The following is a 21333-nucleotide window of genomic DNA, read 5'->3' on the forward strand; positions in this document are numbered from 1 at the left end:
GTAATGCAGAGTGATCTAAAATGAAGTGAAAATAGAAACATTTAATGGATGGATGAGCAGTGGCACAATGGTTAACTATGAACCTGACAACCTGAGTTCAAGTCCCAGCAATGGCTCTCAACAGCAATTACATCTGATTCACTTCTTCTCACTTCGCACCCTACCATCCCACATTGACCAGCAAAGCGAGTCTGGTCAATAATTCCCCACGACAACCTTCGTTCAATCATGCACTGGGAAATTATTTGTAAAAAATCAATATATAACTCTTTCATACATATATTAATTTCATGTATAGCATAACATTATGCACTTGTGTATAATCTATTTATAGTTTAACACGTAGGCTTTCGCGACCAATATTATTCATAATAAAGGTTTTTGGGTTAGATCGCGTTATTTATAAATGTGTCGTAACTCTCCACCACCCAACATGGCCAAACAGTAAAAAATGTGTCACGTTTACAAAGGACAAATAGTTCACTACTTTAGCCCACCGGTGTGTTGAAGAGTGAATCAACATCATTTAAAATTTGAGTACGACGTTTCGCTGGTAATTACATCCAGCTTCATCGGGCAATTCGCCAGAATGGTAAAGCCCTCACTTGCTCCCGGTCTATTTATATATTTCTCTCGCATGGCAGAGCAACTATGCTACCAATCATGAGAAATTATTTAAAATCCAGATCAGGATTGACTTTGTCATCATCGTCACCGTCATAATACAGCATTATTGTCCTTATTCGTGTTATTCATTAATCCATAACATGATATAGTACTCGGTTAGGCTGCATTGGGTATGCCTGTATATATATATGGTCTACTCCCAGAGCGATATGGAATTTCCACTCCTGGCTCAAGCCCACAAATGAATATAAGGACTGCAACAGGCTCATTTCGATATGTTCAGATTATACAATTATTGGTAGTATCTTGTATTTTTAATGCCACCCACCTGTTGTTGAAATCTGTCATTATTTTCAGCATCTGAAAATCCCTTTTTTTAAACTTCTGTATGAAACCAAACTTGATTGTAATCGGTCCCTTCCGTTATTTCCCCTTTCACAGTCAAACGTACGGGCAACCCTCAAGTGTATATCTTGTTCTCTCCAGGGAAAGCTGTTGTTCAATCTGGAGTAAATGAGATCAACAATCATTCTAAAGTTCTGTATCACAAATCCAATGAATGCTATCAGTGACTGCATCCCCCCCCCCCCCCCCCCCCACATATATTTATTTAATGGGGTCAAGAATTAGGCACGCCCAATTAACGTAACCGGTGCCATGTGGGCCTGCTGTTGTGTGTTCCATGCCTGCGGCTTTGCTGGCGCGCAACTTGCTCTTCCATGTATGCCCTCCTCGCTCTCTCGCTCGTTCTACTACGCTTGGGTTTCCTCCTGTCTTACCCCCACCCTCTTCTACCCCCCCCCCCATATTAAATGGTATCCTCCACTTGATTTTCAACACGCACGTTTTTTCGGAGCATTCCATTTTGTCACGAGGGTATGAGCACGTACGCTGCGTGAACGAGAAGCCAAAGCAAAGGACGCAACTGTGTCCTTGAAGACGTTTGGCCAGGAAATCCCAGTCGCAGTAAATCCTGGCTTATAATTGAAATATTCAACACGTTTATTTTCTGTTTATTTAATTATCGATTATATCTCAGCTGTGCTGCTGGAGTCAAGTCAAACAAACGTAATTTTTGTTTTATTTCAATAAGCATTATTTGATAACCTTTCCCAGTCAGCAGAACGTTGCATCCTGCCAGGGAATGACCCAGGTTGGTGACCCATGCTACAGCGCCACTCTAAAGTACTTTCAGAGTCACTTTTATAGACCTTATCTACCCAACACTAAACAAGGCTTCTTTGTACTTTGTAAATAATGGTTTTCCACCTTTCAATTGCCAGATTTATTTGTAGATTTTAGCCTATGAATATATACTTTATATGTGTGTGTGTGTGAAGATACTGATGAACAGCCTGAGACCACCGAGAGAGCTTTGATTAATTCCAAGTGCGTCCACAATTCGAACCCAGGATCTTAGCGGCTCTGGCTTAGTGCTCCGATATGGGTATTAACCTTTTACGGGACCAGGTCACTTGCCTACACATGCTGACCAGTGATGGATGTTGTTCAACCCTATTCAGGAACAAGGCTGAACCCACCTTGTCTGGTTGTGGTGGACACATTCGCTGACCAATAATTCGATTCACCTATGATTTTCTATCATTGCAACAGACAGATAGTCAGGTTCCCAATTGAAGTGAGTTTTATTATATTAGGCCGGTAAAACCACTGAGCACCCGTTGTTATTTTGTTTTTGTTGAATTTGCGTTACATTTTAATCAACCACAACTTTGTTGGATTATGTTAGCAGATATGTACACACAGTATAGTACTCGCTCATGTGTACAGCTAAATAGTGTCGTCTATTGCTTGTGCAAGATGAGTCCTTAAAGAATGTGATGGCACTGGAGAGTAGCCCGAGTTGCCTTGTGGGAGCTCCTCTTCTAGGAGTTTGGAAATTGGATTGTTCCCTAAATACTGAGAGCAAAATCAATATATATATAGTTATTAAATACGAATTCTAAATAAGTAAGAAAGAACCCAAGATAATACGTAAGCATCGGTTTCTCAAGCCGGCGCCATCACCTACCCCACCACCTCCTCGTCCTTGTGGCCCTTGCATACCAGTCCCTGCACGCAGCTCATCTTCCTTTCCAAGGGGGATTTGTCTCGGGGAGCCTCGCTAATGGACAACATCACCATCACGTCTCATCTCCCAGATGTTACGGCATTCTCAACGGCGCCCACCCACCGGGCCCCCGTAAATTTTCACCGCGTTACTCGCTCGCAGCGTTTTTAAAGCGGTTCGTTCCGGTGTCTCTTCCTCTAACTCTTTGGGAAATTATGAACCCTTGAAAAAAAATACGTAACTAATTGCGTACAGCATGCGTAGTCATCGTTTCTAACTGTGTCCGTGTTATTTAGGTTTATCTTAAAATTTCATCGCAGGATAGCCTCTGAAACTCTGAAGTTTTCTGTTGTGGAATGACTGGCTGATTTCAGTTCAATGCACGTCCTTACGCCCCTTCTTGGCTTAGTTACGCTGCAACAGAGCGCTCCACCACGTCTGTATGGTACTGCCAACGTGCATTTCACCCCTGGTGTCTTATATGTCGCGCAGTACCCACTTGTAGTACGGCATTCCTCATGGCTTTTCGCTGCCCTGGGTTTCTCTGCAGATGATGTATGCGCATTTCACCATCCTTGCACTCAAAAGTGTCAGATTACAAGCCTTGTGCCACCACGCCCAGCGTAAATAGTACTGTATGTGCAGTATACATACAAACATACACCAACTATTGCCCTGTGGGAGTTTGGTCCGGTGGGATTTCTCAATTCAACACCAGTGTGAGTTTAGCCGCACAGAAATCTGCAGTTGTGCCCAAGTGTAAAAAAAAAAAATCTCTACATAACCAGTGAAATAATTAAAATGAACATTTTAACTGCTGAATATATGTAGCAGTTAAATTGCAAAAAAAAGTTCATTTTAACGCATTCAGTGAAAAACAGAGGAAGTATTTTCCACTTGGATGGAACTGCAGATTTATACTGCGACCCCCTGCCCCTTTCATAAGTCCCCGCCTGTGCCAGAGCTGCAGGCTCTCGAAGTTCAATCGCACAGGCAAGTCCACACTTTACAACGCGAAGAAGAAATGCCGACACGATGGGGCTGATCCCCTTGTGTTGGGGTACCGCGTCGGGTGGGAGGAAAGGGCGCGCCAGGAGGCGGCGTGGGCTCCTTGCCCTGGAATAACCACGTAATTAATTACAGCCGGGGGCAGCTGTAGGGCACACACAAAGACAAAGAGCCCCCGTAGAGCCTCAACAGACTGTTGGGGCAAGTGCTGTTAGCGAGCAGCATCTATGAAGGCCGGCACGGCATACGAGGGGTATGGTTGACCAGCACCACGCACTCACTCAAGCGTGCACACACACACACACACGTACATTCACTCTCTCTTCATGCGCACGTACTTCTCTTTCGCGCGCACGTGCGCGTGCATTTGGTTTGTGCACGTGGAATGTATGTTCATACAAAGGTAAAGATCCCCCCTTTTAGCCTCGATAGATTTTTGTGGCAAGAACTGTTTGTGAGCACCTATTAAGGACAGGACAGCCCGCAGAGGCATATGTGGGACATGCAAAGCACGTTCGCCCATTCCATGTTTTATCTCCGATGCCAATGTTGACACAGCGTGCCAAGCAGTCGCTTTTTTTTGCAGGCCAAGTCAACTTAGAGGAGTCTCAGATTAGGCTCACAATGTCTTTGGCTTAAACTAATAACACTTTCAAGGGTCTGCTTGCCTAAACAAACACTGCTTGATAATAATGGTCTGGTAAGCCAATAGGCCGCTGAATTCAAACATATTTGTATTTACTCTTTGATTTTTTTCGGTAGAATGGAGTTCTGCTCACACGTGCTTTTACCTACAGTGCTCCACAGAAATGCATGATGAGTTCGTGTAACTCACAATGGTTCGATTTACATCTTCAGACGATCTCTGGCGGATCTTAAAAAAATAAAACATTGTCATGAAGTTGCTGACTTTCTTCACCAAACAATCAAGGACCACTGGGCTGGGAGGGATTGGCATTGGGACGTCAGTATCGCTTGCACAGTTGGCCAGCACATCATGAATTGTCATGGCCCACAACCCCAGCTCCAAGTGATACTCATTCATTGACTCAATATAATATGAACCCAAAGTGGTTGCTTAGTCTGTCTCTACGAGACACCAAAATAAAGGCGACACATTCTGTCGTCTGGCGCTTCCACTCATCTGCCTCATAACAAGTTGTGCCTCAATTAGCCCGAATTTATGCACCAATGCCGATATTCTCCGGCTCTGGGCCGGTAGATTTCCGGAATCAGAATCGCAACTCCACTTCGGCTTGATTGCTCTGCACTGGGAGCAGCCCTGTTGAAGTGATGCTTTCTGATAGCCCCTGACCACGTGCCCTCAGATGGCTGGGTATAACAACCTGCTCCTTCAGCCTCTGTTGATAGATTTGTCCAATGTGAAATTATGGGTTTACATCTGCCTGGCTGGTATCAGTGCAATGCACATACTTACACCCCTTCTGCGTCTGTGTGGCTCTTCCAACGTGCATTGCACCCCTGTTGCCTTGATACAATCATGGTTTTATTTGATATATTCGCGGACAGAGCGTCGGGCCATATTTTTTTCTGAATTCGATTGCCGGCCACGGCTAACATCAGTGGCGAATGATCTCTGACCGAGTCGCTGGATCCCCACGTCACGTCACGAAGTACGGTCAAACAGCCCCCACGACCGACACGGCGTGGGAGAGGCACCCTCCCCCCCCCCCCCCCCCTTGGCAGTGAGCGGATCGACAGAGTGCTGGGAATCATCATTTTATTTGTTGAGCGCTTAGCAGACAGATATTGAGAGAGAACCCCACGGAGCAGCTCGCTCCCGTCGCTCCATCGAGATGTCCCCCCCCCCTCCCCCCACGGCTCCCAGCTCTTGTCGCGATCGCGAGCGGCAGGAGCCGCGTGCGTTGGTTGCAGGCGCTGCCCTCGCATTACCCCCGGGGGTTTGATGGCGATCCCTAGACACCACCCCGCTCCCGGGACGTAAGGCGATCTCGAGTCGATTTGAATGTTTTTTTTTTTTGAGAAGGTGACGCGGGTTTCTAAAAATGAGATTTACAATACGAGTCTGTTTCGCGAGCGCGGACTATGAGGCACGTACCGCGAGCTGTGGCCGGGGGTCTGTGTTTGAAAAGGTTCGTGGCCGCGGCCTGACGTGTCATGTGTTAGGGGGTTAAGTGGTGTGACACGAAGCTGCTTTGGCCTCCCGCTACATTGCCCGGTGCGATGACAGGCGCGTGGAGCGATGGCACCGGGGTGTTGGGGAGACCTTCATTCAGCAGTGTATTGACAAATGGCTGTAAATTATTATTATGATTACCTGACAGAGTGGTGTTATGTAACCTATTTTGTCACGATTTTGACATGCTTGTAATGTGAACTAATGTGCCATTCTTCGGGGTGGCATAGCAATGCGTGGAATATTCGTGGCTTGAAAATAGCATCTGATGCAGTGCTGTGACACAGCAGAGTGTGGCTTCATCAATCATGTGATGTCGTATGGAATGATGATGGAATTTCTCATGAAGTGACCTTGTGGTGTGTCGTGCCGTGACCTTGTGGTGTGTCGTGACCTTGTGGTGTGTCGTGCCGTGACCTTGTGGTGTGTCGTGACCTTGTGGTGTGTTGTGGCGTGACCTTGTGGTGTGTCGTGGCGTGACCTTGTGGTGTGTCGTGATCTTGTGGTGTGTCGTGATCTTGTGGTGTGTCGTGCCGTGACCTTGTGGTGTGTCATGACCTTGTGGTGTGTCGTGTCGTGACCTTGTGGTGTGTCGTGCCGTGACCTTGTGGTGTGTCGTGCCGTGACCTTGTGGTGTGTCGTGGCGTGACCTTGTGGTGTGTCGTGGCGTGACCTTGCGGTGTGTCGTGGCGTGACCTTGTGGTGTGTCGTGTCGTGACCTTGTGGTGTGTTGTGGCGTGACCTTGTGGTGTGTCGTGGCGTGACCTTGCGGTGTGTCGTGGCGTGACCTTGTGGTGTGTCGTGTCGTGACCTTGTGGTGTGTTGTGGCGTGACCTTGTGGTGTGTTGTGGCGTGACCTTGTGGTGTGTCGTCGTGTGACCTTGTGTGTCGAGGCGTGACCTTGTGGTGTGTCGTGGCGTGACCTTGTGGTGTGTCGTGCCGTGACCTTGTGGTGTGTCGTGCCGTGACCTTGTGGTGTGTCGTGCCGTGACCTTGTGGTGTGTCGTGGCGTGACCTAGTGGTGTGTCGTGTCGTGACCTTGTGGTGTGTCGTGGCGTGACCTAGTGGTGTGTCGTGTCGTGACCTTGTGGTGTGTCGTGCCGTGACCTCGTGGTGTGTCGTGTCGTGACCTTGTGGTGTGTCGTGCCGTGACCTTGTGGTGTTTCGTGGCGTGACCTTGTGGTGTGTCGTGCCGTGACCTTGTGGTGTGTCGTGATCTTGTGGTGTGTCGTGCCGTGACCTTGTGGTGTGTCGTGCCGTGACCTTGTGGTGTGTCGTGCCGTGACCTTGTGGCGTGGCGTCGTGGACTCAGTTCCAACGTCACGCTGCGCGGAGTGGCGCGGCGCGGTATGGTCTGGCTCGGTGCATTGTGGTGTGGCGCGGTGGTGCCGTTGTGCCGTCAGCCGTAAAGGGGCCTCTTTGTTTGCCTGCCCAGGGTCGCCTTACCGTGCGGCACATCCCAACACGTGCGAGTGAGCGAGCCCTCTCAATCGGCCGTTGTCTGCACTAATTAGGGGGCGCGCGCGCGCGCGCGGCTTTAATTAGGGGGTGGAAATGAGTCATTACTGGCGAGAAACCCTATCGTTTTAATTGCTTGTAAATAGTGTTTGGCCAAATAGCTTCCAAGCGTTGAGCTCGCCGAGTAGAGCGAGTCTCTCGTCACAGGGCACACGGCTCGTCATCATCGTCTTGACGAGCTTAGCCCCGTCCCCCTGGTAACACCGTAGAGTTGCATCGAGAGATTGCAAGTTCCGTTGCGTTGCGTATTTAGGTGTCGTTTATAAATTAGTCTAATTCGTTTTAATTGCGTGCGTCGGTTTTGTTCATTGTTAGCCAGTTCATGTATCCAATTTCTTGTGAAAAGCAGGAACCAACCAATGAGAATCGGTGGTATTGATCATACTGATTTGATGTTGCTGTTATTATTATTAGTGTTGAGAGTGGAGTGGCTTGAATTACATTTTATTTTGAGAACATACGTGTTGTGTTTTATTCATGGCGTTATGCTGTAGCGTCAAGATATGATGTAAAGAAATGTCCGTCCTGTGTCATATTACAGAACGATCACAGATGAGTCATTTCACAACGATTGGGGTTTCTTCTAAACTCTCAAAAACTGGAGCCACTCGACTCCACTCGTTTTTGTCGAGCAGATTAGTAGCACGTCACTTCTCATTTTGAATGCATCGATTTAATTGCACATTTTAACCAAAGAGTCTGGCTCGTCCAAAGCTCAAAAAATGGGGGTTTGCGGATGTTGCAGATGGGTGTGGAGTTGGATGCCTCAAGTAAACCTGTGTGTGTGTGTGTGTGCTTCAGTTCGGGTTACCACCTGTTCTGGTTTGGCCAGGATTGTCCCGTCTTTGAGATAGCTTTCCTAGGAAATCTGTACGTCTTCCGAGGAGATTACAATTTCTGGTATTTGTCAGTTGCGTACGATTGTACCACATATTGTCTGTATGTTGAACTTCATTTCGCACCGTACGTAGCCATCCATGCTAATCGGAAGTGCGTTTACAAGTCGTTCTCCCCTGGCATTGTAAGATACGTCTTCTTCTTCCAATGATGTGTCGTGGCTTTTTGTACCTTGGATGAGCAGTCGAGTAAACAGCTCATAATCAGAAGGTTGCAAGTTCAAATCCTGGTCAGAGGTTGACTCAGCCCATCATCCCTCCACCTTGTGGGAATGTCAACAGCGGTTGTCCTATGGATAGACTAATTTCTGCCATGGGAATGTGGAATTCCCACCTCTGGCACAGGGCTGTGAACTACCTCAATGCTCATTTGACCAGGAAATCACTTGGACTTTTTGAAGTGGCACTGCAAGGTGCAACGTGTGTCAGCGTCTGCACTGGAGAGGGACGGAAGGCCAGGCACGGGTGGTGCTGATCCGCTGGGCTCTCTCGTGCTGCACACAGCTTGAAGGGTGCTCGCTTACAGCACTTGCCTCGGTGGTCTGCAACACATGCCCTGTGTGTGCGCGTGAGCGCAGGTGGCTGGCTGCGCTACGAACCCGGCGACCCGAGTTCGATTCCGCTCACCGTAACGGTCCTGAGCCTCCCCTAGGTTGACTCATCCTCAAATGAGTACCTGGTGCGGTGTGTAGCAAACGGCGCCACTGGGGAGACAAAGGGGCGGCCGGGCGTGGTGCTGGCCACCCACCCGTCGTGTGTGTCACAGTACCGGCCTTCAGCACTTGGGTGGGGGGGGGTCTTTGTCTTCGTCTGTGCAGGTGGCTGGCAGGGCAGGAGGATTGCCGCCAGAAGACGGACGTACACTACCGCTCGCTGGGTGGGGAGGGAAACTTCAACTGGCGCTTCACCTTCCCCTTCAGCTACCTGCCGGCCGAGCAGCTCTGTCTGCTCACCTCAAGGGTGCGCCAATCCCCCGGCCATGCATTACTTAATCAGCCTTGGCCAACACGCTACTGGATGAGGGCCTGCCCAATTGATTTTTTTTAAGAACTTCATTTAAATGATTGCCTCGTGTGCTTCGTCACATTGTTCTGTGTGATCGTCCAATCAATATGAGTCATGTTCGCGTTTTTACAGTTCACTTGCCAAGTTACGTGTGCAACGATCGTGTTGGATATGTTTTATTTGTATCTGGGAGTAGTTTGTAGTAAGGTTAAGATATGTACTTTTTGTGGATAATATGGTGCCAAGTAGCACTTGATCTACATCTGCTCTATTGTAGTTGTTTGCAATGATAAACATATTAAAAGCTTGTAATTTAAACAGACGTCTATAGAAATACCATTTTTATTGTTTTCTTTAAAGCAGCCAGGGCTAAATGACAACGAACTGCAATTGACCCGGACTGTGGCAATTGTTGACGTCAAATGAAGCAGCCTCATCCAAATTCCGAGTTCGCTACCAGGTGAAGCTCAAAGCAGTTTGATCGGAGCGTCGTACGTTGGTGCTCATTCAGTCAGGAAAAGTCTTGAGCCCCTGGAGAGGAGCTCTATTGGCCAGACTTTGATCAACACATCGGCACGTATACATTAATACGACAAGAATTTTGACGTAAATACGACTACGTCGCCGACCACCGAGAAAAGAAATGTATCAAGTAAATGTTGGTACCTAAATCACAAGCTGCTTCACTGCCAAGGCTGCACGTTTACTTGTTTTAAGTGTCGAACTGTGCATGTGTAAAAACCGATGTCAGGTTCATTGTGATGAAATATATACAGGACTGCAGAGCTTGGGAAATTGTTGCCACTGGCTCACAGGCTGGCTGTGTGGCTCCTCAGCGTTGTGAGATGCAATTAGTATGGCCACCGCTGTACAAAAACTATAAACTGATAAACATGCAAAGTATATGCAATTGTCACTTTGGAGTAGGCACCAGAGTTTGGTGGTGAACAGAAATCCCTAAAGTCAGGGGGGTGAGATAACTATAAATAACAACGAGTGCTGAATTTCCAAATGCTACAGGATCTAGCCGAAGGAAGGAAGCAACGGCAGAATGGGTTTAAATAATTATCATTGGCCATTAAAACATTTTAATGTTAACCTTGGACTTGTGGGATTTTGTTTACCACCGATAAAGCCGTTCTTCATAGACACGAACTGAAAGGCACGTCGTTACGGGGAGGAATGGTGGCGAGATGTTAACTACCTCGCCTGACATACAGGAGCTCGTGTGTTTGATCCCGACCCTGACAACGCCTGGAGATTTGTAGTTTGCGTGTTTCTCTCTCTCCCCATGGTCATGTGGATTTTTCCCGGGGTCCTTAAATTTATTTCGTCCACATTTTGACTCAACGCGCATTTAGAGTATTTGGCTGCTATAAATTTCCACACGATAAGCCACTTCGTTGAGCTATAATTTGTGGCCAGGTCGCTTCTGAAAAAGAGCCGTATAGCTCAATGGTATTCTTAGATGCCTCGTATCCAAATGAATGTATATAAGCAAACAAGCCTACGTGAAGTGAGCACTGACTTGTGTGTGTGTGGGCTTACCCCGTGCCAACAGGAACACTTCTGGAGTCTGGACAAGACGGAGAGAAAGGTTCCTCCACGGCTCATTATCCAGATCTGGGACAATGACAGGTTCTCCTACGACGACTACCTGGGTACTACGCACACACGCAGACAGAGCAGCCCAGTGCACATGCGCGTGTGCGTCTTTGAGATGCGGTGCAGTGGGGAGCGGTAGCGTAGTGGTCAGCTCGCTGCGCGAAGAACGCAGCGAGTTCGATTACCACTGGCGGCTGACATCTGTGACGAATGTCTCACCTGGTCCTGAGCCTTCCCTAAGTTGTCGCAGCCTTGAATGAGTACGTGGTGTGGTGTGCGGATATTCACACAGGAAAGACAAAGGTAATTGTTTGCACATTATAAAGATATGGTGAGGTGTTATCTTCTTTGCCTTATATGCAGGAGGTCTCGTGGGTTCGATCCAACACCCTTGCGATGCCTCTTGTATTTTTGGAATTCTCAAAGTTTGTTTTTCACCTGTGGTGGTCACGTGGATTTTTCTCCGGGTTCTTTCAGGTTTTCCCTCCACATTTAGCAATATGCGTTTCGATTATTTGGCTGCGACTATAAATTCCGAAGCGTGGTGATAACATAAGCCACTTGAATGAGTTATCATGTGTGGCCAGGTCTCCTGCGAATTAAAAAGCTAATAGCTTAGCGGGTGTTATCTGGTAAAATTTAATTGTTTAATTTAAATAACTTAAAATGGAAAAAGAAAACTGAAAGGTGTACAAAGAAGCTCCCTCTCTCTGGGGCCTTTTCTGCCAGTATCGATACGATGATAAAATAAGAATCGTCTTTAGCCCTTCTCGCAATGAAACAGGAGGCGTTAAGATGTTCAAACGCCAAATAGATACGAATTGCAAGCCATGAAGTCTGCATGAACCGCACACACTTGTGGCAAAACATGAAAACGTACATGGCCTGGTAATATGAACCTTATGGCAGGACCCCGGGGTCCCGAATAAACGGAAGTCAGAATCGTAATGAATCAATGTTTTTATGGCGACACCGTCCCACCGCGCACATAAACGCCGCGACCCGCCTGGCGCGGATCATTCTGTTGTCGTGTCGTCCAAGAGCAGCTGCGAGGACGAATGTGCAGAAGAGCTGAACAAGCGAATGCACTCCATGCTCGGGAATGGGCAGGATCATAGGTCTTATCCAAAGCTGCTCAAACTGCCTACACGACTTAAGTCCTTTACTTGTTATAACGGTATGTATAATACAATGAAACTGCTCTCTTATCTACATTATTATTTGTGACCTACCAATGTCTGCAGCTAGGATCAATCGATGACAGTCCTATTACCTACAGATGAGATGCGTTGCACCGTTAATTCCTCCTGTTTGATAATACTTCTCTTGTCCGTATGCATCTGGGCACATAGGTTTTTTTTTTTTGCGGTTAAGCCATAGTCCACACATACCGCTCGTATTAATGCGGATAAGAGGAGCGGCGACCCACTACTCTGTAGAGTAACATTGGTATAAACGCGTGTTACAATATGAACAGCGCATTTAAAACGCGTACTATTTAATGTACTGTTTACAAAGTGTGTTCACAAATCCACACTGAGAAACACGATGATTGACAGAGGGGTGTAAATTATTTGTTCGACAGTATTTAAACAGAGGTACTGCGTGTAAGTAGTTTTCAATATTTAAAGGCATAGTTTAACAAGATTACACTTACCACCATCCTTCAAACCCATTGGTGAAAAGGAGCAAAGTTTTTGTTGACATTATAATGATGTTTATGCGAGAGCCGGGGGCTTATGGGACCCCAGGATCCCGCCATAAGGTTCACATATGCACCAGTGTTAGACCAAAGAACGTCAAAAGGCGAACAGTTTTTTGCCACCGAATGCTGCCTTTGCCTTGTACCAAATGGCAGCTCCCTCTAGTGGAGTAGATTCTCCCAGCATTGACATGAGCAAGGTATTACAGGGCTTGCACCTTTACCACCTTTGCCGACATAGAATTTGCAGATGTTAAGCGACCCGTGCGCGCGCTGTGAAGGCGCGGCGTATTGGCGATTGTGTTGGAGTCATAATTCCCCACAACTCCAACAGCACTGTTGGGACATGATTTCTGATACAACTCAAATCAAATGAAAAATTAAAAAAAAACGTTCAGCTTCAACCCGCTCGGAGTTGCGCGCGTCCCTACGCGAGAGAGATTCTGCAGACATGGGTGGGATTTCCCCCCACCGTTCATTGTCTGTCAGAAAGAACTTTCAGCTCCGAAACGTAAAGATGTGCAGGGGCAGCGGATGGGCGGCCTCCTCTTTTTGGCACCGACGCTTTGGCATCTCCGCCGCCAAGACGTTTTGCCAAGTGAGGGATCGTGCCGTGTCGTACACTGCGTACGGCACTGGGAATCTCACAGACGTGCAGTGAGTGCCCAAGCGTGGCAGGCAACGTGCACGTGCAACCTGGAGATGGAGCGATTAAGTCAGCCCGTGTGGAGGAGCCATAATAAATCATCACGTTGCGTGAGAGATGGCGATGGCTTGCGGAGGCCTTCATCCAGCAGTGGATAGATTGTGGCTGATGATGGTGGCACGGCAAGGAATGATGATGATGTTGAAACGCTTCTTGTTATGGAGCCGGTAGAGTTTTGCACGAAACATCTGATTGTGCGTCAACGTGGTTCCTGTGGAAGTCGGAACAAAACTCGTTATAACCGATCCATGGGGTTTGTTCTTTCAGTTAGGTTTTCTTGATAAAACATTGAATAATGTATCGTAATTATTTATCATGTACAAATACATAAAAACAAAGGACAACAGTGCATTTAGAAAATGTAATGTTTACGAGGACAAATTAATTTCGATATAAAACCATCCCTAGGCCATACTCCCCTCGACTCTTTACTTTCCCTCCTCCCCTCCACCTCGCCGCTGAATCTTCCATTCTCACGAGCATGAGGATTTCCACATTGATAAGTTGGCAGACGCGCTGACACCACGTCCCCGAGAACGGAGAGTGTACTTTAATATAACTTGCCAATCACGGCGGTTCGCGCACGCTGTAAAGTCCACGAACTTCACATCCAATGAACATCCTTGCTGCCCTTCACAGAGATGCCTTCGCGTTGAACTGCTCTTTAAAGAGTGGGAATCACCCTGATGCTCTTTAATAACGGTGCGACTTCTTCAAGTCCGGCTGCCGCTTTCTTGAAGAAGCGCTTACCCGCCTTGCCCGCATGTGAGCCCTCAGCACACCCGGAATGTCCAAGGAGGGCCATCTTTTTTGTTTGAATTCACCGCAGCCGGGAGATGTGGTTCCTCGGTGCCGTCGCCCAACTCCAGTCTGGTGGGCGACGCACTGCATCTCGGGTATTTAAGTTGATCATCGTGAGTGTGAATCGTTTCAGTCGTCGTTTGGAATGAGATAACACTGACGAACCTTTGCTTTAAGGGAGAAACACGCTTCCTTACCTGATTCCGGAGACCGTCTTATGCACTTTACAAAAGGTATCTTAGCTGAAACATTCAACTATATATTTGAAGTTAAGTACAATGTCCTCAGACAATGTTTTGTTCCATGTATTTTGGCCTTAGCGATTCGGCCTACTGCTGTTAAATCACCACTTGTCATATCGCTTACTTTAGGTCATCAATGCTGCCTTTATCATCGATCAAATGGCAGCTCATAATTTATCGTTGCAACTGATGAAAAATGCAAAGTACCATCACTCAAAGAAACCACTGCCACGACTGAAAAATATCTACAAAGCAATTCGGAGGGAACGACGTGACGTGAAGCAACGCATGATCCTGGCCATCAGTCACGAGCACACAGCACACGCAATGTGTGCTCGTTAAAAACAGATGAAATTGAGCAAAATGTATTGCGCATATTAAGAGAAACCCGCCATGTTGCTCACGAGCCTACATCTGCGGGGCTCTAAAGTGTTTTATTTTCCAAGATGTCAATTTGGGAATGCCGTTGATTCTGGTGTTTCAAAAGGTTTTTTTTTTATATTGGTAACATAAATACTCCGTGACAATTTTGTTTGAATCACGAGCCACCAAACTCAAACTAAATTTAGTTTTTTTTATGATTCTCCAGATTCGATGGAAAAATGAAAGACTCGGGCGAGCCAGATTCACGTAATTTCTCCCAATAATTCTGCGGGTAGCTAAAGAAACATCCCAGAAGTGGGTAGCACGCGTGTTTTCTTTTTTCTACTACCACACCAGACCGTTCCGGCTGCCCCAAAGGTGCCACAACTTTTGAACCAAAGTTGCCCTCCGTACCCCCACGGGGTGACGGCGCAGCGCCGTGGAAGCGTGCGCCAGGTTGAAGGCGAGCAGGCGCGGGTCACGGAAGAATGTGCGCTAACGCGATGTGCTCGCACGGCTCCCCCGCCAAAGCGCACCTCTCCCAGATTTTTTTTCCCCGTTTTGTGACGGCTCCTGCAGGGCTGACCCTGCGCTGACACCGCGAGGGCGTTGCGAGCTCAACGCCTGGGCAAGCGCGTGTGCGCGCGTGTGCGTGCGTGCGAGAGACCAGATTTTATAGTTTTGGGCAGTAATTCCTTCCATGTGGTGCAGCGGGTTCGTGTGTGTGTGTGTGTGCGTACGGCTGCGTAATTCTGTGTGTGTGTGTGTGTGCCTGTATGTCTGCATGCCCTGTGCACAACCTCGAAATTTCACATGTTTAGCAATAACCTCTGTAACATGAGATCTTCTCTGGGAAAATCCAAAAGACATGCAGTGTTTCTTCACAGTCTTTTCCCAGGGCGATTTTTCTGTTTAATGCATCATTTTACCAGACCTAGGGGTATCATAGTCCCAAACAGGTATCACTTTTTTTGCGTGCCAGTGTGGATGAAAATAATCTCCTCTTTTCCCACTCTTCATTCAGCTGTTCATTCAAACTTTTATTTGCTGAGCACCTTTCAAAAATAACTTTGCCAAGTACACTATGTACTAATCAGAATGCAGAGTTAATATCCTGTGCATCCAAATTGCTTGATGTTATTCTCATATAGTGAACTGCCCCCGTTACCAAACCCATGCAGCTCAGCCTTCCAAAACTCTGCCCTTTCCATCTCAATACCCCCCTACCCCCCACCCCCAACCCATCAGCACCCAAAATGCCTCACTCCTCCCACCTGCCCCATCTCCACTCTCACCAACCCAGCCGAGAGGTGGCCCGCTTGGAACAAGTGGAAATTGGTTCCATGAGCCGGGTCTGGGCCTTGAAATAAAAACAGAGGTCGTTGGCCAAGCGATCACACATGGGACCCCTGTGTGTCCTGGTTTCCTCGCCTCCCTACCTTTTCTCTCTGCCCCACCTTGCAGCTGACCTACCACTGCTAACCCACCACAAGACCCCCCCCCCCCAGTGGCCTTAATCCCCTGTGATCCTTGTTAGTCTCAAAGACACCAAGACCCCAAGCATACACACCTCTGGGTCATCTAGAGCCCGAGATAATTCCCCAAAGCCTTAGGCCCCCGAGTTCCCTTTCAGTTCCAAAGGCGTGTGTGGTCTTGCATAGCAGCATAATATTTTACACATTCAGCCAATATCAGATCCATCTACAATAATTCGGAGAACCTACAGCAGCTCACCCCCTCTGGCCCAGGTTCGCAAGCCTTTGCAAGTTTCCTCAAGCCAGCCATTCGATCTAGGCAAAGAATAAGGGCCTATCATGCAGTTAAAACATATTTTTAAATGCACACATTGGAAACTTTGAAATGTTTTCAATTAATCAAACCATGCGTGCTACTTATTTCGATAAAAATATTCAAAACAACTTTAGATACTTTGATAAATTGCCTTTGGCAATGCTGCGAACCCCACGAGACCTGGCCCCTGTTGTGCACTCATTAAAATCAGAGGCGAGGCTCCATGACATACAAACTGGCCCAGAACACGTGTAGACGAATGGACATCTTTAAATATAAATTAGTACATTAATATGGGCCTGTGATGAAATCCAGCGTACACTCATGTGTTGACGTGCACAGTCACTTGCTTAACTCTGAATCTTCATCAATGTTAGATACAATTAAGGAAGATGCATTAATACATATCGGTATATATATTTTTGTTTATAATACCATAGTTATTACTCTTAACAGTGTCAAGTTCTAAGTGTGTACAATAATATCATAAAAAATCAACTGGGAATTGGCACAACGCTCATCTCCATTGGTGGCTGTCAGCATCCAATTATACATTGCTATGGTGGGAGCCAGTCCATCCACAGAACAGCCACTGTTAAGTCCCTATGAAATGGTACTGAATGTGTCCCTTCCTGGGGATAACGGGCCGAACCAACTCCTCCTTCCAGCTTGTAAGAGAGCGCTGTGTCACAGTGCCACCCAGCATTGTCCTCAGCAGTAACTCCAACAGTGCGTAGGTCGTAGTGGGAAGGAAACTGTCAAACTATATTAACAGGCTCAATGATGAGCGGATTGATAATTTGGCAATTCCAGCCACCATAATTCTCAGAGTACTCCAGCCACCTTCCGGAGGACCTCGTGTGCTTGGAACTTGTGCTTGCTCCTGTATGTCATGACCGTTGAGCCCCCTGGTACCGCAAGTATTATCCCTACCTTCCATGGCACATCAACCTGAATACCACCCACCACAGCCTCCAGGCCTCCAGCCTCCAAAATTATCTTCCCTCTCGACCTTGGAGCCAAAAGGACACCCCCCCCCTCCCACGCGCTCGTGGGTGGAAAGGCGAATGGGGTGCATGCGGCTTCACGTCTGGCCAGGCCGACTTTGGCTTTTTTTGTTTTTCTCTTTATATATTTTTTTGGCTGCACAAAATTAAAACCAAACCGAGTTGTTTGCCTAGCCTTTTGTTCGCTTGAGCCTGCGCGCAAAAAAAAAACTTATTTTTGCCAAACCGTGTCTGCCTGCCGCTCCTCCTCCCCAAGTCCGATGGAATTTGACTTAAAAATGCGCGGCAGTGGCCGCTGCTGTGAACGTGAGCACCATTTGAAAAATCGCCCAGCTTCTGCTCCACCCCGGACGGGTTTTCGGGACCACGAAGAGCAGACGTGGCATGAGATCAGTGATAAAACGTCGAGTGCGAAGCATTGGACAGATTGTCGTGATCTCTGTGTTTAAGCGGGGCCGCTTTAAGCCACAAAACAGAAATATATCGTGGCCATTTTTTTCACGCAGTGGCTGAGCGCAGGCACAAAGACCCAACATTGAACGTGGCCAGCAACAACCGGCACTCTGAAAGTTGTACTGGATAATAATTGATACCCTTTTGAAGGTTATTAGAGATTAGAAAATGAAACGATGGGAGGGAATTCCAGAGTTGAGCCACGGGAAGGAAGAAGCCAAAAGGGAAGTGCCGTGATCTGCAGTGTGCGTGGTGGTTGATCACGGGGCGGATGAGATGCAGTGGCTATGGGTGTTCCGAGCCTCTGCCGCGCGTCCACAGCTCCTCATTGCCGCATGTGCTGTGATCCACGTCTGCAATCAGTGCGCTTGAAAAGGCGGGTTGGTGTATCACATGGAGATGATGTGCTGTATGTACGGATGTTGAACCTCTTTAGCACCGTGTGTAGCCAGCTGTGCTCATCGGAGGTGCGTGAGAAGGACAACAAATTAAACACAAAACGTGGTTCTTAAATAAATTAGTTTTTGCTTCCTACAGTTAAACAAATATCCGGCTGCTTTTACTGTCGGAGGTGGCCATGACAAGTGCGATTGTCACCCTGGAGAGACCGTTCCTTGCCATAGCAATATAGAATTATATCCACAGACTCGGGTACTATACGGGATCAATACAGGATCAGAGCAAGCTTTATTTCTGCATGGATAGGGTATTACTGTTTTTTTGCTCTGACACACAGTGATCTTTACTTGGTAATTATTCCAAACGAGTCCACTTTTCAGCATGCTTTGGTAATATAAAAAATCAATGTCTCCATGCAGGAACCCCTTACCTAAGAGTGGAAATTACACATTGCTCTGGTAGGGACAACCCTCTTCCCTGGATTAACGCTGTTGACTTCCTACAAAGCGGTACTCGTTGTCACAAGGTAACGTCTAAATCGCGAAATTCTGCTGGAATTGTAATATATTTGTTAAACTATCTAAAAAAGCAAGCATGCTGTATGCCGAGCTATCAAACCACCTAACTCTGCCACAGATGTCAATTCTAGAGCTGATCACTAGTCACTTTGCAAGTACGTGCTGATGGCAAATCAACACATTGTAAATGATGGCAGCTCTATGGCAAAGTCCAATTGACATTTCCGTAGATGTCTTCTCAGCGAGATTCTCCAGCTCTGCCCAGACAGGCACGCTGGGCCGGTTAAAGACACTCGTACTTAATTCCATGCCCATTGCAAATGTAAGCACCCTTGAATCTGGCACCGGTTGAGTGAAGCAAAAAAAAAATAACTCAATTTATAAGAATGGGATTCGTGCTTTTATGTTGAATTCTGCGATGGCTCTGCGGGGAGGCCACGAGACGTTCCTCGGGATGAGAGGGCCCCAACTGAGCGGCAACCCGTGGCTGAGGCCCAGGACTCCTGAGCTGCTGGCTCAGCACCCTGACAGGCATTAGCTCCCCAGAGCCCCCCCCCCACCCAGCTGCTCTCTTTGTATGTTTTTATTGTGTGAAATAAACGTCTGAAAATGCGGTGCACGAAGGAATGCGCATTTATAGTGCGTGAAGAGGAAAATCGCTAAACTAACCACATGCAGGTCCCAGGGAAAAAAAAAATGTGCCTCGCACGATTTTGAGATTCTTGGGTCAAATTTCACGGCTCCCTGCCCATTTTCTCCTGATGAGCTTGCCAGTACCTCTGCAGGCACCCTGCGTTCACCTCCTGGGGAGACAGGTCAAGTCAGGGACATTTCACTGGTTCAAGTTGTGGCCACAAGACACAGACGATTACCTTGAGGAGAGAGACATGTTGTGTTCGGCAGCAGAGGGACACGCTGGGATATGCGGGACTTAAACTTGCTCAGGGAGAAACAGACGGTGCTTTTAGCCTACGTATGTACCGTGTCTGCTGCTTCTGTTAAGCAGCATTGTTCATCACAGATATGGTGAGATCGATTGTTTGAGATTTTCATAGTAATTTCTAAGCGATGGATATTATGGGAGATTGACAGACAAAGGCACCCTTTTTAAGTTTAAGAGTGAACAGAATTTCCAAGTTCAAACTGTGACTTATGTTACACCATGACTATTAATGAGATTTCCAAGCAAAGTTTATTTTCCATTGTGGGTACAGTGCCATGGATGACTGTGACTTGTGATATTTTTTTTAAGTAGAAGGGTGCAAGATTTAAAGAGACAGTTACAATGTGGTCTCTGTTGCATTCTGAATCATCTCAAATTGTCGAGGCGTCGATGCTGAACAATCTAAGAAACGACTTCTCCAGGAAGGCGAGCAAACAAACTTACCAGGGAAATAATCCCAGAAGGCCATGGCTACATCGCATCATGCCTTCCTGCTGTCCCATTAATCGACTTCTCGAACCCAGACACCAGATGCTGCCATAATTCATGTTGTTTTAAGTGGAGGGTTTTTTTCTATATGTGTCCATGGTCTTATTAATGCCCTCAAGAGCTGAGCTGGACCAAATGAAATCAAAAGCAATATGTGTATTATGCTCTCATAGTACAGTCCCCGGTGACTTGGCTGGGACTACGAAACGGAAATCACGAAAAGAGTTTTTGGATTACTTTCACGTGACTGCGTGGTCGTCAAATAAAGGATCTTTGTGGTAACCAGTGCAGCAGGGCTCTTCTGATAACAGGAATTTGCCCCACGAGTCCGCCAGTCATTCCAGACTAACACCTTCAATTGCTAGTGTGTCCACTCTTCATGTATGCAATACATTCTGCAATGCTTAAGAGTCCTAACCACTCGATACACCACCTTGATGGGACTCCAGGACATCCTTGACTTCTGTCCATACCAACAGCACATCTCACTACCTCTGACATCGTGATCAGTATATTCTTGGTTCTTTCGGTAAAGTCACGTTGAAGGGAAACAATACAATAATAATATATATATATAAAACAATACAATTCTCACGACGTTTCGACTGCAACACAACCAGTCATCATCAGGTGTGAAAACCAACGGCAAGAACATTTGAAAGAAGTGGCGGTTTGTATTTATTTATTGATTTTTAAACGTTAGCACCACGGAAAGCAATTTGACAGTTTGTTTAGATGGACGAGTCCATCTATGTTCGGAAAAGAGGAGGGGGGAGAAGAAAAATTAATGTATGCTGTCTGAAAGCCACCGTAAGCATGAACAATCAATTAAGACCCGAAATGGTTTATCAAATCCTTCCAATGATTGCTAAGCCAGAATCCATCATCTCGGTTGAAATTGTCTCTGTGTATATGTGGATAGCCTCATGAACGAATCTCTCATGGTAGCCAGATGGCTTGCAAAGAACCGAAAGAACCAAGAATATGAATCACTGCAGTCACGAAAGCTTTAAATCAAAATCGTGATCAGT

At 46.9% G+C, this 21333-nt stretch overlaps 1 protein-coding gene across 3 annotated transcripts in view; it reads left to right on the top strand.

Annotated features, from left to right (window-relative positions):
* The window catches only part of LOC116940442 (dysferlin-like), a 207273-nt gene that overhangs the window by 176084 nt on the left and 9856 nt on the right, over nucleotides 1-21333 (top strand). For all 3 annotated transcript variants that reach the window (XM_032950274.2, XM_032950273.2, XM_032950275.2), the window contains 2 exons: nucleotides 9097-9238; nucleotides 10845-10944. In XM_032950274.2, coding sequence (XP_032806165.2) covers nucleotides 9097-9238; nucleotides 10845-10944 — 242 coding nt within the window. The remainder of the gene's footprint in view (nucleotides 1-9096; nucleotides 9239-10844; nucleotides 10945-21333) is intronic.

Source organism: Petromyzon marinus, chromosome 9 (genome assembly GCF_048934315.1).
Source record: "Petromyzon marinus isolate PM22_M1 ecotype Great Lakes invasive population chromosome 9, UKy_Petmar_22M1.pri1.0, whole genome shotgun sequence".
Lineage (NCBI taxonomy): Eukaryota > Metazoa > Chordata > Hyperoartia > Petromyzontiformes > Petromyzontidae > Petromyzon > Petromyzon marinus.